Source organism: Rhinichthys klamathensis, unplaced genomic scaffold, assembly GCF_029890125.1.
Source record: "Rhinichthys klamathensis goyatoka isolate OS25496 unplaced genomic scaffold, OSU_Roscu_1.1 h1tg000269l_1, whole genome shotgun sequence".
In the NCBI taxonomy this organism is placed as follows: Eukaryota; Metazoa; Chordata; class Actinopteri; order Cypriniformes; family Leuciscidae; genus Rhinichthys; species Rhinichthys klamathensis.
Genome location: NW_026606789.1, coordinates 625665 through 644687, shown reverse-complemented (window position 1 = coordinate 644687; position 19023 = coordinate 625665). Strand labels below are relative to the sequence as shown.

The following is a 19023-nucleotide window of genomic DNA, read 5'->3' as shown; positions in this document are numbered from 1 at the left end:
AAAGCCCTCAAATATACTCAGTTACAGAGTCCTAAAAACATTTTATGTAGTAATAATAAAATCCAATATTTAGCAAATACTTTCAGTAAAAATAAATATGCTACTTAACACAATGCTCAATTTTTTTAATGTTAACATAAATATTAACTTTAAATACTGCAGAAAAACTACCACATTATATTTCCTACTTTTGCATTGACTTGGTACTGAAATACCGTTACTTTTAACGTCCCTACTCCAAAATGTACCAAACTCAAAGACATTTTATACACAACTCTCCTCCACAACTCCCTAGCATGCCCTCTTACAGTTCTAAAACCTTACACAGGCACAAACACACTGCCAGGCTCCCCCAAGGCCCAGTACTCTCATTAGGCCTCTGGCTTGGTTCTGCTGCATTGATTCTGTGAGTCTATTAAGCAAAAAGCCACAGGGATCAGAGAAGCGAACGACAGAGCCTAGTCCCCGAAAACAGAACCTTACCCTCTATTCCTGTTCCATTCAGGGCCCAGCCAAACATTGACCAATTAACAGCTATGAAGACACATGAATGGAACATGTGAAGAGGGATAGAGAAGGAGAGAGGGATGTACAAAAATGCACATGTGAGTGGATAGTCCAGCGGCTCATGCGTCAAGCGTCCTGGCACATCTGTGCTAGTGTAATCCCACAAGACAGAAGCTCTCAGAGCAGTCATTAACACTGCTCTCCAGAGGGACTCCCTGCACTCCTCTCAGACATTCCTCAAGATTTTGTGGTTTATGCGTTTCACAGAGAAAGAAAAAGACAGTCCAGTTTATGAAATTGTGATTTACTCCAGTTAATGAAGAGCTGCATTAGTCATTGTGGTTTCGCTCAAAATCTAGAGACACTTCGGAAGGTGTACACACCTAAAATAGCTTCAGAGAATAAACTGTGACAGTTTACATAATACAAACAGGGTAAAAAAAAAATAGAACGGACACTACTAAAAATACATATTTTTTCTTTTAAACAAATGATCAGTGAAAGAAAGTGTTTCATCTTATGAAAATATTGATCAACCAACCTCAGAAAACTAAACATAAACAATTATTTTCCCATTACAACATAAAATAAAAAGTGACCACTTTATTTAAACAATTTATAAAATTAAAATAATTAAAACAAAAAAAATAAAAAATAAATAAGCATTTATTTATTTTAAAATATTCATAAATTGTTTAAAAATTTTTACTTCAATAAAGTAGATTTTTTTTACTTCAATTAAAGTAAATTTGTACACTATTTCTTTAATTTTTTAAATATCTAAAATGAAATGAAATCAATAAATAAGACAAAATAAAACAAATAAATAAAAAGTGGGGATTCAGCAGGTGTGAGCTAGTTTAGGATCAGATTTCTGTTTGTCGCATTTTCCAAAAACTGAAGAAAACTATATGTGTGGAATTAGACTTCATTCACTTTAACAAAATGATACTTGTTCAAACTCACCCTGATTGGTACAATTGGCATGAGTCTCATCGCTGTAATCTCCACAGTCGTTGTCTCCGTCGCAGGTCCAGTACTCTGGAATACAGCGGCCGCTGTTGCATTTAAACTGCACACTAGAGCACGAGTGACTGCAACCGGCTTCATCACTGTTATCCCCGCAATCATTATCTGAGGGGACAAACACATTAAGGTGGTTATTGGACATAGTTAGCCCGATGTATGACGCTGCCAATTTTGTGGATGGCATTAGAAACTCACCATTATCACAACGCCAGTTGACATTGATGCAACGTCCATTGGCACAAGTGAACTGAGTGAGTGGGAAACAGGTAGGATATGCTAGAGAGAAAACCATGAGGAGAACAAGAAAACTGTTACCATTCTAAAATGTCAGTATGGCATGATGAAAAAAGGAAAAGAGGCTCAAATTTAGATACCACAAGATGCTGGCTCATCTGAGCGATCTCCACAATCATCATCCAGGTCACATGTCCAGGAGACAGGGATACAACGGCCACTGGCACATGGGTACTGATTAGAAGGACAAGTGCGTGCTGGGAGAGAAAATAAAACCTGGTTAATTCACAAAGCTGTACACCAGGAAATATCTGCACCTGAATCTAAAAAAATGCTTAAAAATCATTCAGAGTTCACAATACCCAAGCAGGTGCTGTTAGATTCATCTTCATCATTCCCACAGTCATTGTCTCCATCACAAAGCCAGCGCAGGGGGATACAGCGGTTATTCTGGCACTTAAAGCGGTCTGCAGGACAGGTGTGCTGGTCTGAAACAGGACAATTTAAAGGTGCACTAAGTAATGTTTAGTTTGTTGCAATGGCCGATATAACAGCCCGACTTATACTCACACCTTGTGGTATGGATGCAGAATCACTCAAAAGAAAATATTTACACTTACTGATGGCATTATAGAATGCTATTCACAGTCAGCCATGATTAACTTATTCTGTGAGCCAATAATTCTCAGATAATATTTATATATATATATATATACACTCACCGGCCACTTTATTAGGTACACCTGTCCAACTGCTCGTTAACACTTAATTTCTAAGCAGCCAATCACATGGCGGCAACTCAGTGCATTTAGGCATGTAGACATGGTCAAGACAATCTCCTGCAGTTCAAACCGAGCATCAGTATGGGGAAGAAAGTTGATTTGAGTGACTTTGAACGTGGCATGATTGTTGGTGCCAGAAGGGCTGGTCTGAGTATTTCAGAAACTGCTAATCTACTGGGATTTTCACGCACAACCATCTCTAGGGTTTACAGAGAATGGTCCGAAAAAGAAAAAACATCCAGTGAGCGGCAGTTCTGTGGGCGGAAATGCCTTGTTGATGCCAGAGGTCAGAGGAGAATGGCCAGACTGGTTCGAGCTGATAGAAGGGCAACAGTGACTGAAATAACCACTCGTTACAACCGAGGTATGCAGCAAAGCATTTGTGAAGCCACAACACGCACAACCTTGAGGCGGATGGGCTACAACAGCAGAAGACTCCACCGGGTACCACTCATCTCCACTACAAATCGGAAAAAGAGGCTACAATTTGCAGCAAGAGCTCACCAAAATTGAACAGTTGAAGACTGGAAAAATGTTGCCTGGTCTGATGAGTCTCGATTTCTGTTGAGACATTCAGATGTTAGAGTCAGAATTTGGCGTAAACAGAATGAGAACATGGAACCATCATGCCTTGTTACCACTGTGCAGGCTGGTGGTGGTGGTGTAATGGTGTGGGGGATGTTTTCCTGGCACACTTTAGGCCCCTTAGTGCCAATTGGGCATCGTTTAAATGCCACGGCCTACCTGAGCATTGTTTCTGACCATGTCCATCCCTTTATGGCCACCATGTACCCATCCTCTGATGGCTACTTCCACCATGTCACAAAGCTCTAATCATTTCAAATTGGTTTCTTGAACATGACAATGAGTTCACTGTACTAAAATGGCCTCCACAGTCACCAGATCTCAACCCAATAGAGCATCTTTGGGATGTGGTGGAACGGGAGATTCGCATCATGGATGTGCAGCCGACAAATCTGCGGCAACTGTGTGATGCCATCATGTCAATATGGACCAAACTCCCTGAGGAATGCTTCCAGCACCTTGTTGAATCTATGCCACGAAGAATTGAGGCAGTTCTGAAGGCAAAAAGGGGTCCAACCCGTTACTAGCATGGGGTACCTAATAAAGTGGCCGGTGAGTGTATATATATATATATATATAAAAAACATTATATATATTAATATAATGTAATTGTATATTAAATAGTTTAAAACTTTTGGGACAGCAAGATTTTTAGGGTTTTTTGTGTGAAAGAAATGAATATTCAATGAATATTCAACAAGGACATATTCTATTTCGAATAATTGCTGTTCTTTTGAACTTTCTATTCATTAATAAATCCTGAAAAAATGTATCATTGTTCGCACAAAAACAATAAGCAGTTTTTAACATTGAAAACAACAAGAAATGTTTCTTGAGCATCATATCAGCATATTAGAATAAAGGATCATGTGACTGAAGACTGGAGCAATGGCTTACAATAATTACAATAGAAAACAGTTATTTTAAATTGCAATTATATCTTTCCATGTATTTTTTTTTATCAAATAAATGCAGCCTTGGTTAGCATAAGAGACTTCTTTTAGAAAAAAACTTTTGAACAGTAGTGTATCAGTAGCTGAACATTGCGTATCTGAGACAAAAGGACACTAACGGCACAACTCGGGGGCCTCATCGCTGTTGTCCAGGCAGTCATTGTCCCCGTCGCACTTCCAGCGGTCTTGAATACAGCGGTTATTCTTGCAGGCAAATTCTCCAGGCTGGCACTGAGGAGGAGGCACGTAGGAAGGATTTGCTGGCAAGAAAAAAAAAAAGAAAGAAGAATATTTTCAAAAATATAAATATAATAAAAATCTCCCAAAAATCTCAAACAGGTAATTTTCAAATAATTTCAGGTTATTTGTAGAAACTTTTATACGTCAGGCCACTTAAAGCACAGCATACCCACCTTTACAGGTCTTGTTGTCAGTGTCTAGTATCTGGTCGTCGGCACAGGCACAGGAGCGTCCCGTGGGCGTCAGCAGACACAGACTGCTGCAACCACCATTATTGGCACGGCACACATTGGAGCCTATGACTACACACAACAAAAACATCCTCAGCAGATCCCAATTAAACTGACAATAAAATCCCTGAAACTCTGATCTCATTATTCTGTAACCGCTAACATTATATAAATAATGAGGCTGTTGAGACATGTTACCATACAAAACGTAATTAAGACTTTGTTTGATCTGTCAGCTCATGCTTTGACTCATATGACAAATTTTTCAAGAAAAGCTCAGGGAGTTCAGTACTTTGCTGTTGTTGTGCATCGTAGGTGCGAATCTCATAGATTGGTGGTCGTTCATTGCGTAGCAACGTGGCCTTCTTGGTATTCTGGTCCAGCTTGTAGATTCCTCCACCGCGGTACTCATTCCAGAACAGGAAGTTCTTATAATGGCACAGGCCAAAGGGATGATTTAGCTCCTGTCCTTCATATACCGTCTGGATGAAGAGAAAAGTATGCTTCTTATGACCTTTTAATGCAAATTCTGAACAAAGGTTAAATGGTAAATGGACTGCATTTATATAGCGCTTTCACAGACCCAATGGCCACCAAAGCGCTTTACAATTTGCCTCACATTCACCCATTCACTCACTCATTCATACACCGACGGGCGACGGCAGCCATGCAAGGCGCCATCCAGCTCGTCGGGAGCACCTCGACACTTGGTCAGGTGGAACCGAGGATTGAACCACCAACCTTCCGGTTTGTAGACCACCATTAAGATCAGGAATGATACGTCAAAATTACAGCTGATAAATATGATGCGTTAAAGACCTCCTGGGAAGTACATATTTACGAGTTGACGTTGTAATTATTATGACGTTAGGTGTTCAAATGACTTTTGTCACAGCAAGATGGCAAAGTACCTTTTATATAAAAAATACCGATTTAAAAAAAAAAAACAATATTAAATGATTTTACCAATTGTTCAAAATGATGAATAAAGAATGCACACTGGGCAATAACAACATAAACAACAAAAAATGGCAATGGTGAGAAAACAGAGCTTCTGTTTATGTTTGCTGATCAATGTTCATATGTGAATAAAGGCCTATATTCAATCTGTTGTTCATCATATAAAGCGATTGTGTCTCTTCAGAAAATTTGGACTAAACCACTCTATTCATTTAGATTAGTTTTACGATCACTTTATGAACTTTTTGAAGCGTATAAATGGTAGTTGCATAGACTTTCAATGGAGGGACAGAAAGCTTTTCATTTGTGTTCCGAAGATGAACGAATGTCTTACGGGTTTGGAACGACATAAGGTTTAGTAATTAATGACAGAATTTTAATTTTTGGGTGAACTAACCCTTTAAGATGCTAACATGAGTTTCCAAATGCACCTTTATTTTTCTCCTGAATAAACTGGCATCACTGATGCCCTCATCCACCAAAAGTCAAGCCTTGAATCTGTTTGCGTTTTCTCACCCTGCGTTCTGTGGTGTTGAGAAGCACCATCTCGATGCGGTCATAGTATGCATCCACCCAGTACAGAATGCCCTGCTGGATGTCCAGGCTGAGACCATTGGGCCAGAGCACAGTTTTAGACGTAAGCAGGATGCCAGCGTTTGAGCCATCCATCCAGGCCTTCTTTATACTGCCACGATTGGTCTCTTTAGGCTCCTCCTCCCAGTCACTCCAATACATCATTCTGCAAACATAAACAGGACGATATGGATTTATACATTCACAGCTGTAGATGTAACTCCAACTGGCTTCTCTGTATGTAGGAAGTGGTGTGGCATAGCGTCTGCATCTGGTTTGATAGCTTTGAATGTTTTTGGTAGGTTTGGAATCTTACCATCCCACACAGAATTGTCAGTGTACAAAATAAAATATCTAAAATCACTAATATTTCATCACATTATAGTAGATGATTTGCCGGTGATTGCTTTTCTTTTTTTAGGCCTCTTGAATGTGTAATCGAGCAAATAATTGATATACCCATGGGAAGGGTCTACTACTATGGCCCTGGGATGGGTCATCTTGCCCTCAATAAGAGTTTTGCGGGTCTGAGAGGCTTTCTCCAATTTGGCCACACTGATGGTCTTTTTGGGTCCATCATCAGTCCAATACAGGTTTTGCCCCATCCAGTCCACAGCAATACCTTCTACTGTGTGAATACCTGTGTGAGAAAAAATAAATAGGACGAAGAAGAGACTGATACATGAGGGAGTAGCTCATCTAATTCAACCAACTTCAATAACACTCCAACAAAAACCATCCCAGGATCATTCTGCACTCACCATCCTTCACTATGATGTCTCTCTCAGTGCCATCGATCTTCTGGCGGCCGATGATGTAGCTGGTGGCATCAGCAAAATAGATGAATTCGGTCTCAGCGTGGAAGTCCAGTGCTCTTGGGTTATTCAGGTTCTCAATAGGGATGATGTGCTCGTCATACACCCTAGCGTGCATGTCCATACCGTGGATGACTCCAGGCCGGCCTTTACCGTACACCAGGAAGAGCTCGTGCTCTGGTTCTGAGGAAACACAGGGAAAATTATCATTAGGCAAGGCAAGGCAAGACAAGGCAAGGCAAGACAAGTTTATTTATATAGCACATTTCATACACAATGGTAATTCAAAGTGCTTTACATAGAAGAAATTAAAATAATCAGAACAAATAAGAATAATTAAAACAGTTTAGAATAAAAAATAAAAGAAAGTAATACTGGTCCACGCCAATTTGGGTCACAACTTCTTTTATTTTTCTCTCGGAATTGTTCCTGATGCATCCCTGGTAAACAACCCTATTTTTTGTTGGTATCCCTAACTGACTGATTCACTAAATTCGAGGATCCCCTATCTGAGATGGAAGAGATTGAGCAGGTTTACGGTGCCACTGGACCTCTAGCCCAGGGACGTACTCTGCTGGGGTGGTGCTACACCAGTAATGCCCAGCGGGGCCCCCACAGAGCACGCTTAACGATGCTCTCAACGACTTCTTATACTCTCAGCAGTATAATTAACTTACTCCTTCACTCGCCTCATCGGAGTGAAGACTCTCCCGCTCTCCTTCAAAATCTCTTCCAGAGATTATAAAATATATATAAAAATAAAAAATTCAGATAAAAAAATTAAAGCAGTACAGTAAAAACAGTCGGATGAACAGTGGCACAGTGCTCATTCAGTAAATGCATAGCTAAACAGAAGTGTTTTGAGTCTGGATTTGAATGTGACTACTGTAGGAGCACATCTGATCTCCTCTGGAAGCTGGTTCCAGCTGCGGCTGGCATAATAGCTAAAAGCAGACTCTCCATGCTTAGAGTGAATCCTTGGTATTTCTAGCTGATGTGATCCTCCTAATGATCTGAGTGATCTGTTAGGTTTATATTCAGTGAGCATATCTGCAATATATTGAGGTCCTAACCCATTGAATGATTTATATACCAGTAATAATACTTTAAAATCAATTCTAAATGTAACTGGGAGCCAGTGTAAAGACTTGAGGACTGGTGTGATATGTTCATATTTTCTGGTTCTGCTCAGAATCCTGGCAGCAGCGTTCTGTATGAGCTGCAACTGTCTTATGGTCTTTTTAGGAAGGCCAGTGAGGAGTCCATTACAATAATCCACCCTGCTGGTGATAAAAGCATGCAGAAGTTTCTCTAAGTCTTGATTGGAAACAAAGCATCTAATTCTTCAAATATTTTTCAGATGATAGTATGCTGATTTAGTTATTGCTTTGACATGACTACTGAAACTAAGGTCTGACTCTAGAGACACACCAAGATTCCTGACTTGATTTTTAGTTGTTAGACCCCTAGCGTCAAGGTATGCATTCACCTTGAGAACTTCATCTTTGTTTCCAAACGCAATGACTTCAGTTTTGTCTTTGTTTAACTGAAGAAAGTTTTGGCACATCCAACTGTTTACTTCATCAATGCATTGGCACAGGGAGTCAATGGGGCTGTAGTCGTTAGGCGATAGGGCTAAGTAGAGCTGTGTGTCGTCTGCATAGCTGTGGTAAGCAATTTTGTTCTTTCTCATTATTTGGCTCATTGGGAGCATATACAGGTTGAATAGGAGTGGTGCAAGAGTGGTCCATTATATTCAAAAAAGCACTGCAATGTGGAATGCTGTTATGCAATGCTGTTTTGGAACTGGTTTGGGTTGGTTCGAGCAGGCTGGGTTGAGTTATACTCACTCTTGCAGGACTTTCCGTCACTGCCAAGGCTGAAGCCAAAGCGGCAGCGGCAGGTTCGGCTCTTGTGACTGTTACCCAGCAAGCAGATATCAGAGCATCCGCCTGCCTTCCCAAACTGATCCGGAGCACACGCATGACTGCGAACTAAGGATGGACACAAAAGCATAGTTTTAACAAAGAACCAGTGGGGAAACCACTTTGAATAATACATTGAGTCAGAGATTGAAAAATGTACCTCGGCTCTTACAGAAGAGTAAAATGAAGCTACCCATTAAAATGCACTTGCTGAACCCTTAGAAACGTTTTGAAATGTCAAACAAAATCCGCAGTCATACATACCTGCAGGCTGACGTCTCTGGTGGTAAACGTGAAGGGCGCCACCTTTATCCACGCGTGTCACCACCTGGAAGTCAGAGCTGTTGAATCGGTTGACTCTGATCACACTGGTTTTGGGCTGCATGTTGGCGTTGTCAGAGTTGGTGGCATACAGATAGTTTTCAAACACTGTTAGACCATAGAGATGTTCAATCTGCCAAAACAAACACAAAATGTATATTTCATTATAAAAATGCCTTCTGAGTTTTAAAATTCGTATAAGTTTACATGATCTTTCCAAGTCTAAAAATCACACTAATAAGGCTTCCTCATATATCCTAGTTTTCCAAGACTGTGGAAATCCTGGTTATTCAAAATATCTTGATTGTGAATAGTTTTAGCTTATTTCAAAGCTTGTTTCATCTGTTTCTAAACCATTTAAGTTAGATTTAGGCCCCCTTGGAAGTTTTCTGGTTGAGAACCACTGACCTTTATTAGTGTTTTAAAATATAAATATGCTACAAGTGATTTTAGGCATCACAACACTATAATGTAGAATATGAAAAATGGATATTCATTTTGAGATATGTTTAAGATTTCATTTAACAGTATTAATAATATTATTAATTATAAATAATATTAAAGATTACCTTAACTGATATAGTACTGTTATATATATATATATAGTGCATCCCTACGATAAGTCTTGTAAATAAAAACATGTTCAAAACATGACATCACAGCAAAGAGCAGAAGTTATTCATTACAATTAGGACTATGTGAACATCACACACAGTGATCGTACAGTGAATGTAAACTAAAGATCTGAAATCTATTAAAAAGTCCTCCAAAAGAGTGACACTGCACTTGCACAACGCTCAGTTTTCACTTCTGCAGCAGGTTTCAGATGAGCTAATGCTGATCTTTCAGTCCGACTGACCATGTGATGTTCCAGAAACTCATGTGTGATGACGTCAATGGAAGTGACATTCTGAGATCGAGTTCATGACTCCAAACAAACAACTCTCTTACAGCACACATGTTTGGCTTTCACAAAAGCACATGAACGTGACACTTCACACGCACCAGTAAACCTTGAATGATGGTGTGTCGGTTCTTTCCTTCGTAGTCCACCACCTCAATGTAATCCAGGTAAGCGTCGGCCCAGTAAACCAGCTTGCTGACCAGGTCCAGAGTGATGCCATGAGGGAAGACTATTTTACTGTCTACAAGTTTGGTGCGGTTTTGGCCATCCATATCACAGCGCTCCACCTTGGGGATCTGGCCATAGTCTGTAAAGAACACTTTCCTGGAAGAAGAAAAGACAGAAAAGGAGAACTTTATGATGTACAGCAATCAACTGCAAAAAAAGCATAAATTGTATAAATTGAGGAATATCACAAAAAAGCATAAAAAATATACAAATTAATCAAATCAAAAGGATTTCTTATTTCACACTTGATAAATTTTCTTTTTTAGGACAAGTAAGAGTTTTAGCAATGTGACATTATTTTGATGGCTATTAAGGTCCATTTTATTATTGTAATGCATCATAATTTTCTTTATATATGATGATTCAATTTAGATTCATCCTGCCCAGAACCAATAATAATAATATTAATATATAATATTATTAATACTAATATTATAAAAAAAAAAAAAAAAAAACATAAGACACATAAAACATGTTTACACTTTACAACTTTACACTTTTGTCACTTTACAATTAAATATTTATTTATTTGCATTTAAGCATGCTTTATTTCCAGTTATATTAATATTGTTTTCCACATTATAGTATTAAGAATTTAGCGGATAAATATGCTTAACTGATATTAAAATAAAGTTAAGTAAATAAATAAATAATGCTTTTTTTTAACAAAATTTTTCCTTATTTTTTGTTTGATTTGAAAAGTTTTATTTTATTTTATTTTATCCTTATAACTACAGAAAGTTGTGAAAGTGAATATGCTATCCTCATGGAAAAAAAATCATCATTGACCCTTGTAGGAACTGATACTGTGGTATGGTGCAAAAATATGGCATGACCACAAGAATTCTGCGTTTAGACATATGTCTACAGAGAACTAAAAGTGACATGAGTGACATTGTTGGTCTAGACAAGGATTAAGGAGTAATGGTCTTAGGTTTTCACCCCATGGCAGGGTCCAGTGCGATTCCTTTAGGGTTATAGAGCTCCAGGTCCAGTAGGATGACACAGGTGAGGCCGTCTTTACTGCACACAAATATGCGGTCGTCCACATCATCCACAAAGTAGAAGTTTCCCGTCAGCCAGTCAATGGCCATCTGCTCCACATCTAAGTTTGTGTGAGAGAAGCAAGACAGGAAGAGAGAGTGAGGCGGAATAGAGGGAGAAGTTTTCAGTGTTCGCTTTATTGTTAGTCAGTCATAACTGCAGCTTCTCTCTGACTTAGCAGATAGATGCTGCACCGTGTTGGAATGCAAAACTTGGAGGGCTGGATAACAGGAGAGAAGCTATGTAACTTTAGAAGAGCTAGAGTGTTAGTAGAAGAGTGTTTGTATCTGTCTATCAGTGTAGCTGGCTCGAAACAGTCCCGTTATTAGATCTACTATCAGAGGAGAACCAATAAACCTGGACAATAGTCAAACTCATCAACTCTGAATAACTAACCATATTGCGGCCAGGCTGTTCTTTGAATTCTCACTGGTACAAATTTCTGCATCTCATAGTTTAGTTATAATATTAAACATAAAAAATGTTGGATAATTGGATACTAATTGGATTTTCACTTTCAGTGTGGCCAAAAAAAAAAAAATTTGGTTTCCATCCAAATTTAAGAAAAAAAAAACTGAATAATTTTAAAAAGTGAATAAACCAGTGTTTTTTTACAAATTATAATTTGCCCCACTCATTAAATACAAGCAGAACAAATGTATCTAACTCATTTGTTAATCCATTCTGACGTAAAACAGTTACATAATAATTATTTTCGCAGAAACTCATTCTGCTTGTGTTTTATGAATATCAGCCCAACTCTGACTCACTGTCACGAGACGATTATTCACTCAGTGTTTCTCTCCATTTTTACAGCAATTAAAAAACAGCAAGCAACAAAAAAACCTGATAGCAAAAAAAAAAAAGATGAAAATCTCACGCTAGGTGAGATTCCATGCTAAAGTGTTTTTACTAAACCTTCAGTTTAAAAACCTGACACAGACACCCGCTCTCCATTACAGCACCTTTCCCTGCACAGGAAGGCTGGACTTGGCCGTACAGTTATCCTCAATTCTGGGAAAAGAGTTTGAAATGGTAATTCAGTGGATACTGAGTTTCTCTTTCTCTTCTCTGACAATAAGACTCTTTCTGTGCATGCCGTCTAGAGCTCCAGCTGTGCGGGCCGGCCTGCAGTGCCTCCCATGAAGTTTGGTGTTACAACAGCTGCCACCGTACTTCCTGTTACTGATTTTTTTTTTTTTTTTTTTTGCAGGCATCCACTAATGATCCTCAGGCATAGAGACATGTCCTTGTTGTGCAACCCAGTGAGGCGAACTTGTGCAAACCAGACACAAACAGTTCTCACACTTTTCTAAAAAGTCCAGTAAACAGCAGCCCTGCCAGGAAATGCAGAACTACCTCCAGGCCATACTAAACCTTCCCCCTTCGTCCCTGAGCCTGCAAAACAAACATCCACAGTACCTGTTGCGCAAAACTGTAAAAGACACGTTATTCCAGAGGGCACGTCATCCTGATACCGCCGTCCTCTACAATTCTGCTAAATCAAACCAAGCTACCCCTCTTTCTTCACCCCCTCATTCCTTCATAGGAAAAGTATAAAACAATATGTGCTAGGAACATCTGTTACCAATCAGAAAGCCAAAAAAAAAAAAGTACAGACGAAAGGTACCACATATGGTTATGAACTGGAATTAGTTGTGTAATGGCAAATGCTGCAAGTGATTTTGAAAGTAACGCAAGGAAAAAAGAGAAGGGAAAGTAAAGATTGCTTAGGTTTCTAATTACTCACAAGATCTACATTACTCTAAGTGGATACTGATATAGGCATGTGACTATGAATATATCAAGTGTAACTGTGGTAGATAAGACAAAGGTTACAGCTACCAGTAAAGTGAAGCTTAACTGTATCAGTGACAGAAACACAAGAGATTTAAGAAGGGTGAGGGAAACAAAGCAGTGAGTGTCTTTGAGGCCTGGGACACACTTCTGGGATTCTTATGAATGGAAGACCCTTTTAACAAGGCAACAGTTAGAAGTACTCAGATGTATGGAATATAAAACACTGATGCATCAAATAACTGGATAATAACGATCCTGTTATGATGGTTTGCATATAACACCACAACACCCAATGCAGGTGTCCGATAAAGAGCGATTAAATAAATTAAGATTAAGTAAATAATCCCGCAGCATGAAATTAATAGTCAAGTCACTTAATATAAGGCCATAAGAACTGTACATGTAATAATACTTAGTGGTTGTCCAATATCCCGCCAAGGCCATTATATCGGCCCAAATATTTTTTTAACTATTGGCATCGGCTGATAGGTTTTTCTGTTTGGCTGACAAGTGTCGGAAGGGAACTTTGGGACTTTTATTTTGACGCCAGTGTGAACGGGATGCAGACAGTTCTGCTGACACTGGAAACGTACGAGCGACCTACTTTAAATCCTTCATTTTAAAACTATGCTGTACTGTACCAAGTTTGATACGGTGTCTTATTTACTTAATCAGTGTATGTAAAATTAGCATTACCGTATCTTTATTTGAGAAAATATTATTCCCAGAGCAATTTACATAGTAGCAGATTACATACTGCACTGTTGGTTACAGTGTTTACTTGACTTGCCATCTAAAGTTAAGCTTTTTTTATTATTATGTATTTTACAGCTTATTTTAAAACAAAGCTCAAATAATTGTATTTGAAATTGTATATGAAATTGAATCAATATGAAAACATAGTCTAATTTAGTAAATATCACCATTTAAATGTAAACAGTGTGATATCGTATTATCACCATTATATCAGTCATCCTGCTCCAAACGATATTGGCCTTTAAAAACATTCATATACACGAATTTGAAAAAACTACACTATAATACACTATACAGATATACTATATACAAACTGAATAGTTTATACACTACTGTTCAAAAGTAATAAAGATAAAGCTGTTAAAAATAAAGATTTTTTAAAATGTTTTTGAAAGAAGTCTCTTATACTAATGCTGCATTTATTTGATTAAAAATGCAGTAAAACCAGTAATTTTGTGAAATGTTATTACAATTTAAAACAGCTGTTTTCTGTTTTAATATATTTAAAAATGTCCTTTATTCCTGTGAATGGCAAAGCTTCATGAATGAAAGAAGACACCAGCAGACTAAAGAGCTCAGATACATCGGGATGATATGTGGACCATTCTTAAAACTGCAGGACAGCTATTACACAACCAGTGTCAAGGACGTCTTGAGCAGATGACGTGTTGTGACACCCTCAAGCATGACCAAGAGAGAACTGATATGCACTACCCAGGTTCATCAGCCACAGTGGGGACGTCCACTCACCCACCACCCCTCCAAACACACTGAAGATGAGTTTGTGTGTGCGTCCTGGTCTGTTTTCAGGCTTTTTACGGGGAAAGCAGTCACAGAGCACATCTGGAGTGCTCATCTGCCCAGCATGCAACAGTTATTAATCACTACTCCCTGTGTAAAACTGAGTTCTACAAGTCAATGCTGTGTGGCCATTACAGTGCGGATCCCCGAAGCATCAAATGAACCTTCTACATCACATCAAATGAACCTTCTACATCACATGTCTATCTGCTGCATATGTGCTCATTAAAAAAAACTCATCCATCTACTGTCCTTCCATTTCTCCTGCCTTTCCTGCAAAACGGCCACACAGGGTCATTAGGGATGTGGCTGTAATAGCAGTTGTCATATTCACACTGAAGAGCAGAGGCTGTTGATTTATAGTTCCAGTTAGAGGGAGATCAGAAGTTTGATAACATATAATTATCTCAGCCCTGGTGGCGTAGCGCCTCTGGACACAGCGTAATTGAACAAGGTTGCTCTGATTTATAACCTCTTTGAGGAAGTTTGGTGGCTGGTTTTGTAAAATAAAAAGCCTGGGAAGCTACATAATTGGTGGAGTAGGTGCTCACTGCACTAAAACTACAGTGAAGCAGAACAGAAGAAGAGATCTGCTCTCTTTGAGGACATCAGGGATCAATGTCAAAGGAGAGGGACAAAGCAATCTGAGAGTTTATTTCTTTGTATTGTATTTTTAAGACTTCTGTATCCAAATGTTTACTGTTCAGCATCCATTTTCTGAAGCCATATGTTTGCTTTTTTATATGAAAAAGACACAAGGCTGGGGGGGGGGTTCATACAGGCTTGATTATAAATAATTTGTGAATAAACTATCCATTTTAATATTGTGTACCCAACATGCTGCTCCTGGTCTTGAACTTAGTCATTGGGACACACTCAGACAACTGAAGCTTGGGCTGGATGGGAGATTGAGCCAGGATCCATGCTTCTGGATTACTCAGACGGACCCAACCAGGTCTCGAATCAAAAAGAAAAGAGAAAGAGAACCGAAAGAGATTGTGACTCACTGTTTCCCCGTAGCAGAGAGGTCTGAATTCAGAGGAACAGCAATACACAGGGTCCAGACTTCCTCTAAGACTACTCTGAGACTCTGTTCTAAAACCTTGTAAACTGCCTTACTGTCGAATAATAATGAGGACGATTCATCATCTAACAAATTAATATTAATTTGACTGATTATTATTGTAAAAACTATTCAATAATAATTAATCATTTTTATGTTAGGCCCTCTGCTATTCTCAATATATATGCTGCCACTTGGTAATATTATAAGAAAACATGGAATTAATTTCCACTGCTATGCTGATGACACTCAATTATATACTCAATTATATATATATCTCATCACGACCAGATGAAAACACTAACTTATCTAAATTGACAGAGTGTCTTAAAGATATAAAATGCTGGATGACGTGTAATTTCCTGCTATTAAATCCAGATATAAAACTGAGGTATTACTTATTGGTCCAAAAAACTACCCACAAAATCTCTTACAATACAACTTTAATTTAGAAGGATGTCCGGTTACTTTATCCACAACAGTAAAAGACCTGGGTGTTATACTAGACCGCAACATGTCTTTCGAAAATCATATTTCATATGTTACAAGAACTGCCTTTTTCCACCTTAGAAACATTGCTAAATTACGTAACATGCTATCTGTTTCTGATGCAGAAAAGTTAGTTCATGCATTCATGACCTCGAGACTAGATTACTGTAATGCTTTTTAGCTGGTTGTCCTGCATCCTCAATAAACAAGCTATAGTTAGTGCAAAATGCAGCCGCTAGAGTTCTTACTATAGGTCAAGAAAATATGATCATATAACACCAATTTTATAATCTCTACACTGGTTACCTATTAAGTTCCGTATCAATTACAAAGTTTTACTACTGACCTATAAAGCCCTAAATGGTTTAGCTCCTGTGTATTTAATGGATCTTCTATCGCCCTACAATCCATTGCGTTCTTTAAGATCCCTAAATTCGAGGCTTCTGGTCATTCCTAGGATATCTAAGTCCACTAAAGGAGGGAGGGCGTTCTCACATTTAGCTCCTAAACTCTGGAATTGCCTTCCTGATACTGTTCGTTGCTCAGACTCGCTGTCCCAGTTTAAAACTAGATTAAAGACGCATCTCTTCAGCCAAGCATTCACATAATGCTTACCTTTTATTCCACTGTTGAATCAGATCGAATGCATTAATATTATGAACAGCAGCTACGCTAATTATTTCCCATCTGCTTTTCTGCTGTTCTCTCGGGACGCAAGTCCCGAGGTAAATAGCGTTCGTCAGCTCCAGTTTGTATCCAGCCTCTCACGGAGACTTCAGATGCCCCAACACCTGCGATGAGACGACTCGACGCCTGTGAAGAGACGACTCAACGCCGGCGATATGTTATGCCCTAAATTAATACATGATGATTAACTAACTGTATTTTTCTATGTACATTTCTGAAATGCACTTTCTGTAAAGCTGCTTTGAAACAATATGTATTGTGAAAAGCGCTATACAAATAAATTTGAATTGAATTGAATTTTCTGAATATTTATTTTTAAATTCAGTTTAATAACATTTATTTTCATATGTTGCTATAATAATGGCAATATATTTTAAATTACAATTATATTATTAAAATCAATAATTTGTTAAATTACTATTATTAGTAGTAAATTGTTTATGTATATACTATTTTAACTAACATTTAAATGTATTTAATTATTATTTATATAAATGTTAAGTTGCTATAATTATTATTATTATCATCATCATTATCGTTAATATTACCTTGTAAGTGGGCAAGTTGGAACGCTCTACATGGGAAGATACTTAAATCATGCAAAAAGCGCTATGCACGTAAACTACTGTGCGCCAACTCGTCCCACCCTGCGCACCCTTCCTGTGAAACTGCTTCCTTGGTGTGCTGGCGAGTGGCTTTCCCTGACACTCTGACATCACACACACACACACAAAGAGAAGAAAGTGTTGCATATCAGTATCAGACCTCTGTGTCTCTGCACCCATTATCCCTCTGTGTTGGTACACACAACCACACTTGGCAGCATCTTCATCAGAGAGCAGCCAATATTTAGTCTGAGCTGGCTTTCAAGACACATCGATTACAGGAAACGTCCACCACTTATCAACAAGCACATCAGCACAGTATTTAGTATCCTGTGAATCATTTGGGTCATTGTCTAAAGGTTATAGTATACCATTAATGGAATAAAGTTCTGTAAAAACGAAGAAGACGTGTGACATGAACTGTTTCTGCAAAGCTGTCCTGCAGAGTGACAATCAAGAGCTTTTATAAAAAAACATTTGGCTAATTTTATTAATGTATATATATATATATATATATATATATATATATATATATATATATATATCATGCATTAAATCAGCTTTTTTTTGGGATGTGCAATGAATGACTAGTCGCCTAATCTTAAGGAAGCCTTAAATAATTTGGCTGGTTTCAGGTTCACCTTATTACAACGAGTGAGACATTTCGTTTTTTGTTCCATTATGTTGCAATCCATCAAACTGTGTTTGAAGCCAAGAATATGAGTTCAGATTGTGAAGAGGTATTTTTAACTTGATTCACTTCTTAAGACTTAAAAAAAACAACATTAAAACCAATGGTGATGGTAGGATGCTTAAAATAAATAAAACGCATGAAGTGTGACAATATCTGAAGACATTGAATTTGCATTGACGGATGAACTGCAGGATGAATTTTAAAAACTTCTAGAATGTTTAACTTCACAAAGTAAAAGCTAAAGCACAACGCACTGTCAGCATAATAAATGAAGTACCGCTGCTAAACATCAAAAATAAGCAAATTATCTAATTCTATACTACCCATACTCATCGATGCAGAAGGGCAACGAAGGCTATCCCATCTGGACCCGAGCCAACAGAAGGTCTACTGTGGAACTAGTCAAACTAAATTTTAATGATGGGTCACAAGTTCACACAGCGCATCGCGCTCTGCTGCGTAACCACAGTCCAATCAGAGTGCCTATGATGACCCCTGTCCACCGTTGAAAGCACCAACAATGGGAACACAAGTGTCGCAACTGGACCTTGGAGCAGTGGAAGAAGGTCGCCTGTTTAATCCAAGGCTACACCTTGCAACCTACAGGATCTGCTGCTAACGCCTTGGTGCCAGAGATACCACAGGACACCTTTAGGGGTCTTGTAGAGTCTATGTCTCGGCGGGACATTGCTGTTTTGTCAGCACCCGGGTGACCAACAGCATATTAAGCAAGTGGACAATGTTTGTATATTATATATGGTGAACATTTTTAAACAGTTATAAGACCAAAAATATATA

General features: G+C 38.4%; 1 protein-coding gene across 4 annotated transcripts in view; it reads right to left on the bottom strand.

Moving 5' to 3' along the window:
* lrp1ab (low density lipoprotein receptor-related protein 1Ab) overlaps positions 1-19023 on the bottom strand; it is a 134506-nt gene that overhangs the window by 51464 nt on the left and 64019 nt on the right. For 2 of the 4 annotated variants that reach the window (XM_056268009.1, XM_056268010.1), the window contains exons 7-20: positions 11229-11391; positions 10160-10382; positions 9098-9287; positions 8759-8902; positions 6855-7091; positions 6553-6733; positions 6037-6259; positions 4853-5042; positions 4504-4632; positions 4210-4350; positions 2133-2258; positions 1911-2027; positions 1732-1812; positions 1474-1641 (exon numbers count right to left, since the gene is read on the bottom strand). In XM_056268009.1, coding sequence (XP_056123984.1) covers positions 1474-1641; positions 1732-1812; positions 1911-2027; positions 2133-2258; positions 4210-4350; positions 4504-4632; positions 4853-5042; positions 6037-6259; positions 6553-6733; positions 6855-7091; positions 8759-8902; positions 9098-9287; positions 10160-10382; positions 11229-11391 — 2313 coding nt within the window. Of the gene's footprint in view, positions 1-1473; positions 1813-1910; positions 2028-2132; positions 2259-4209; positions 4351-4503; positions 4633-4852; positions 5043-6036; positions 6260-6552; positions 6734-6854; positions 7092-8758; positions 8903-9097; positions 9288-10159; positions 10383-11228; positions 11392-19023 lie in introns of all 4 variants that reach the window. The other 2 variants (XM_056268007.1, XM_056268008.1) reach the window with 1 other exon arrangement.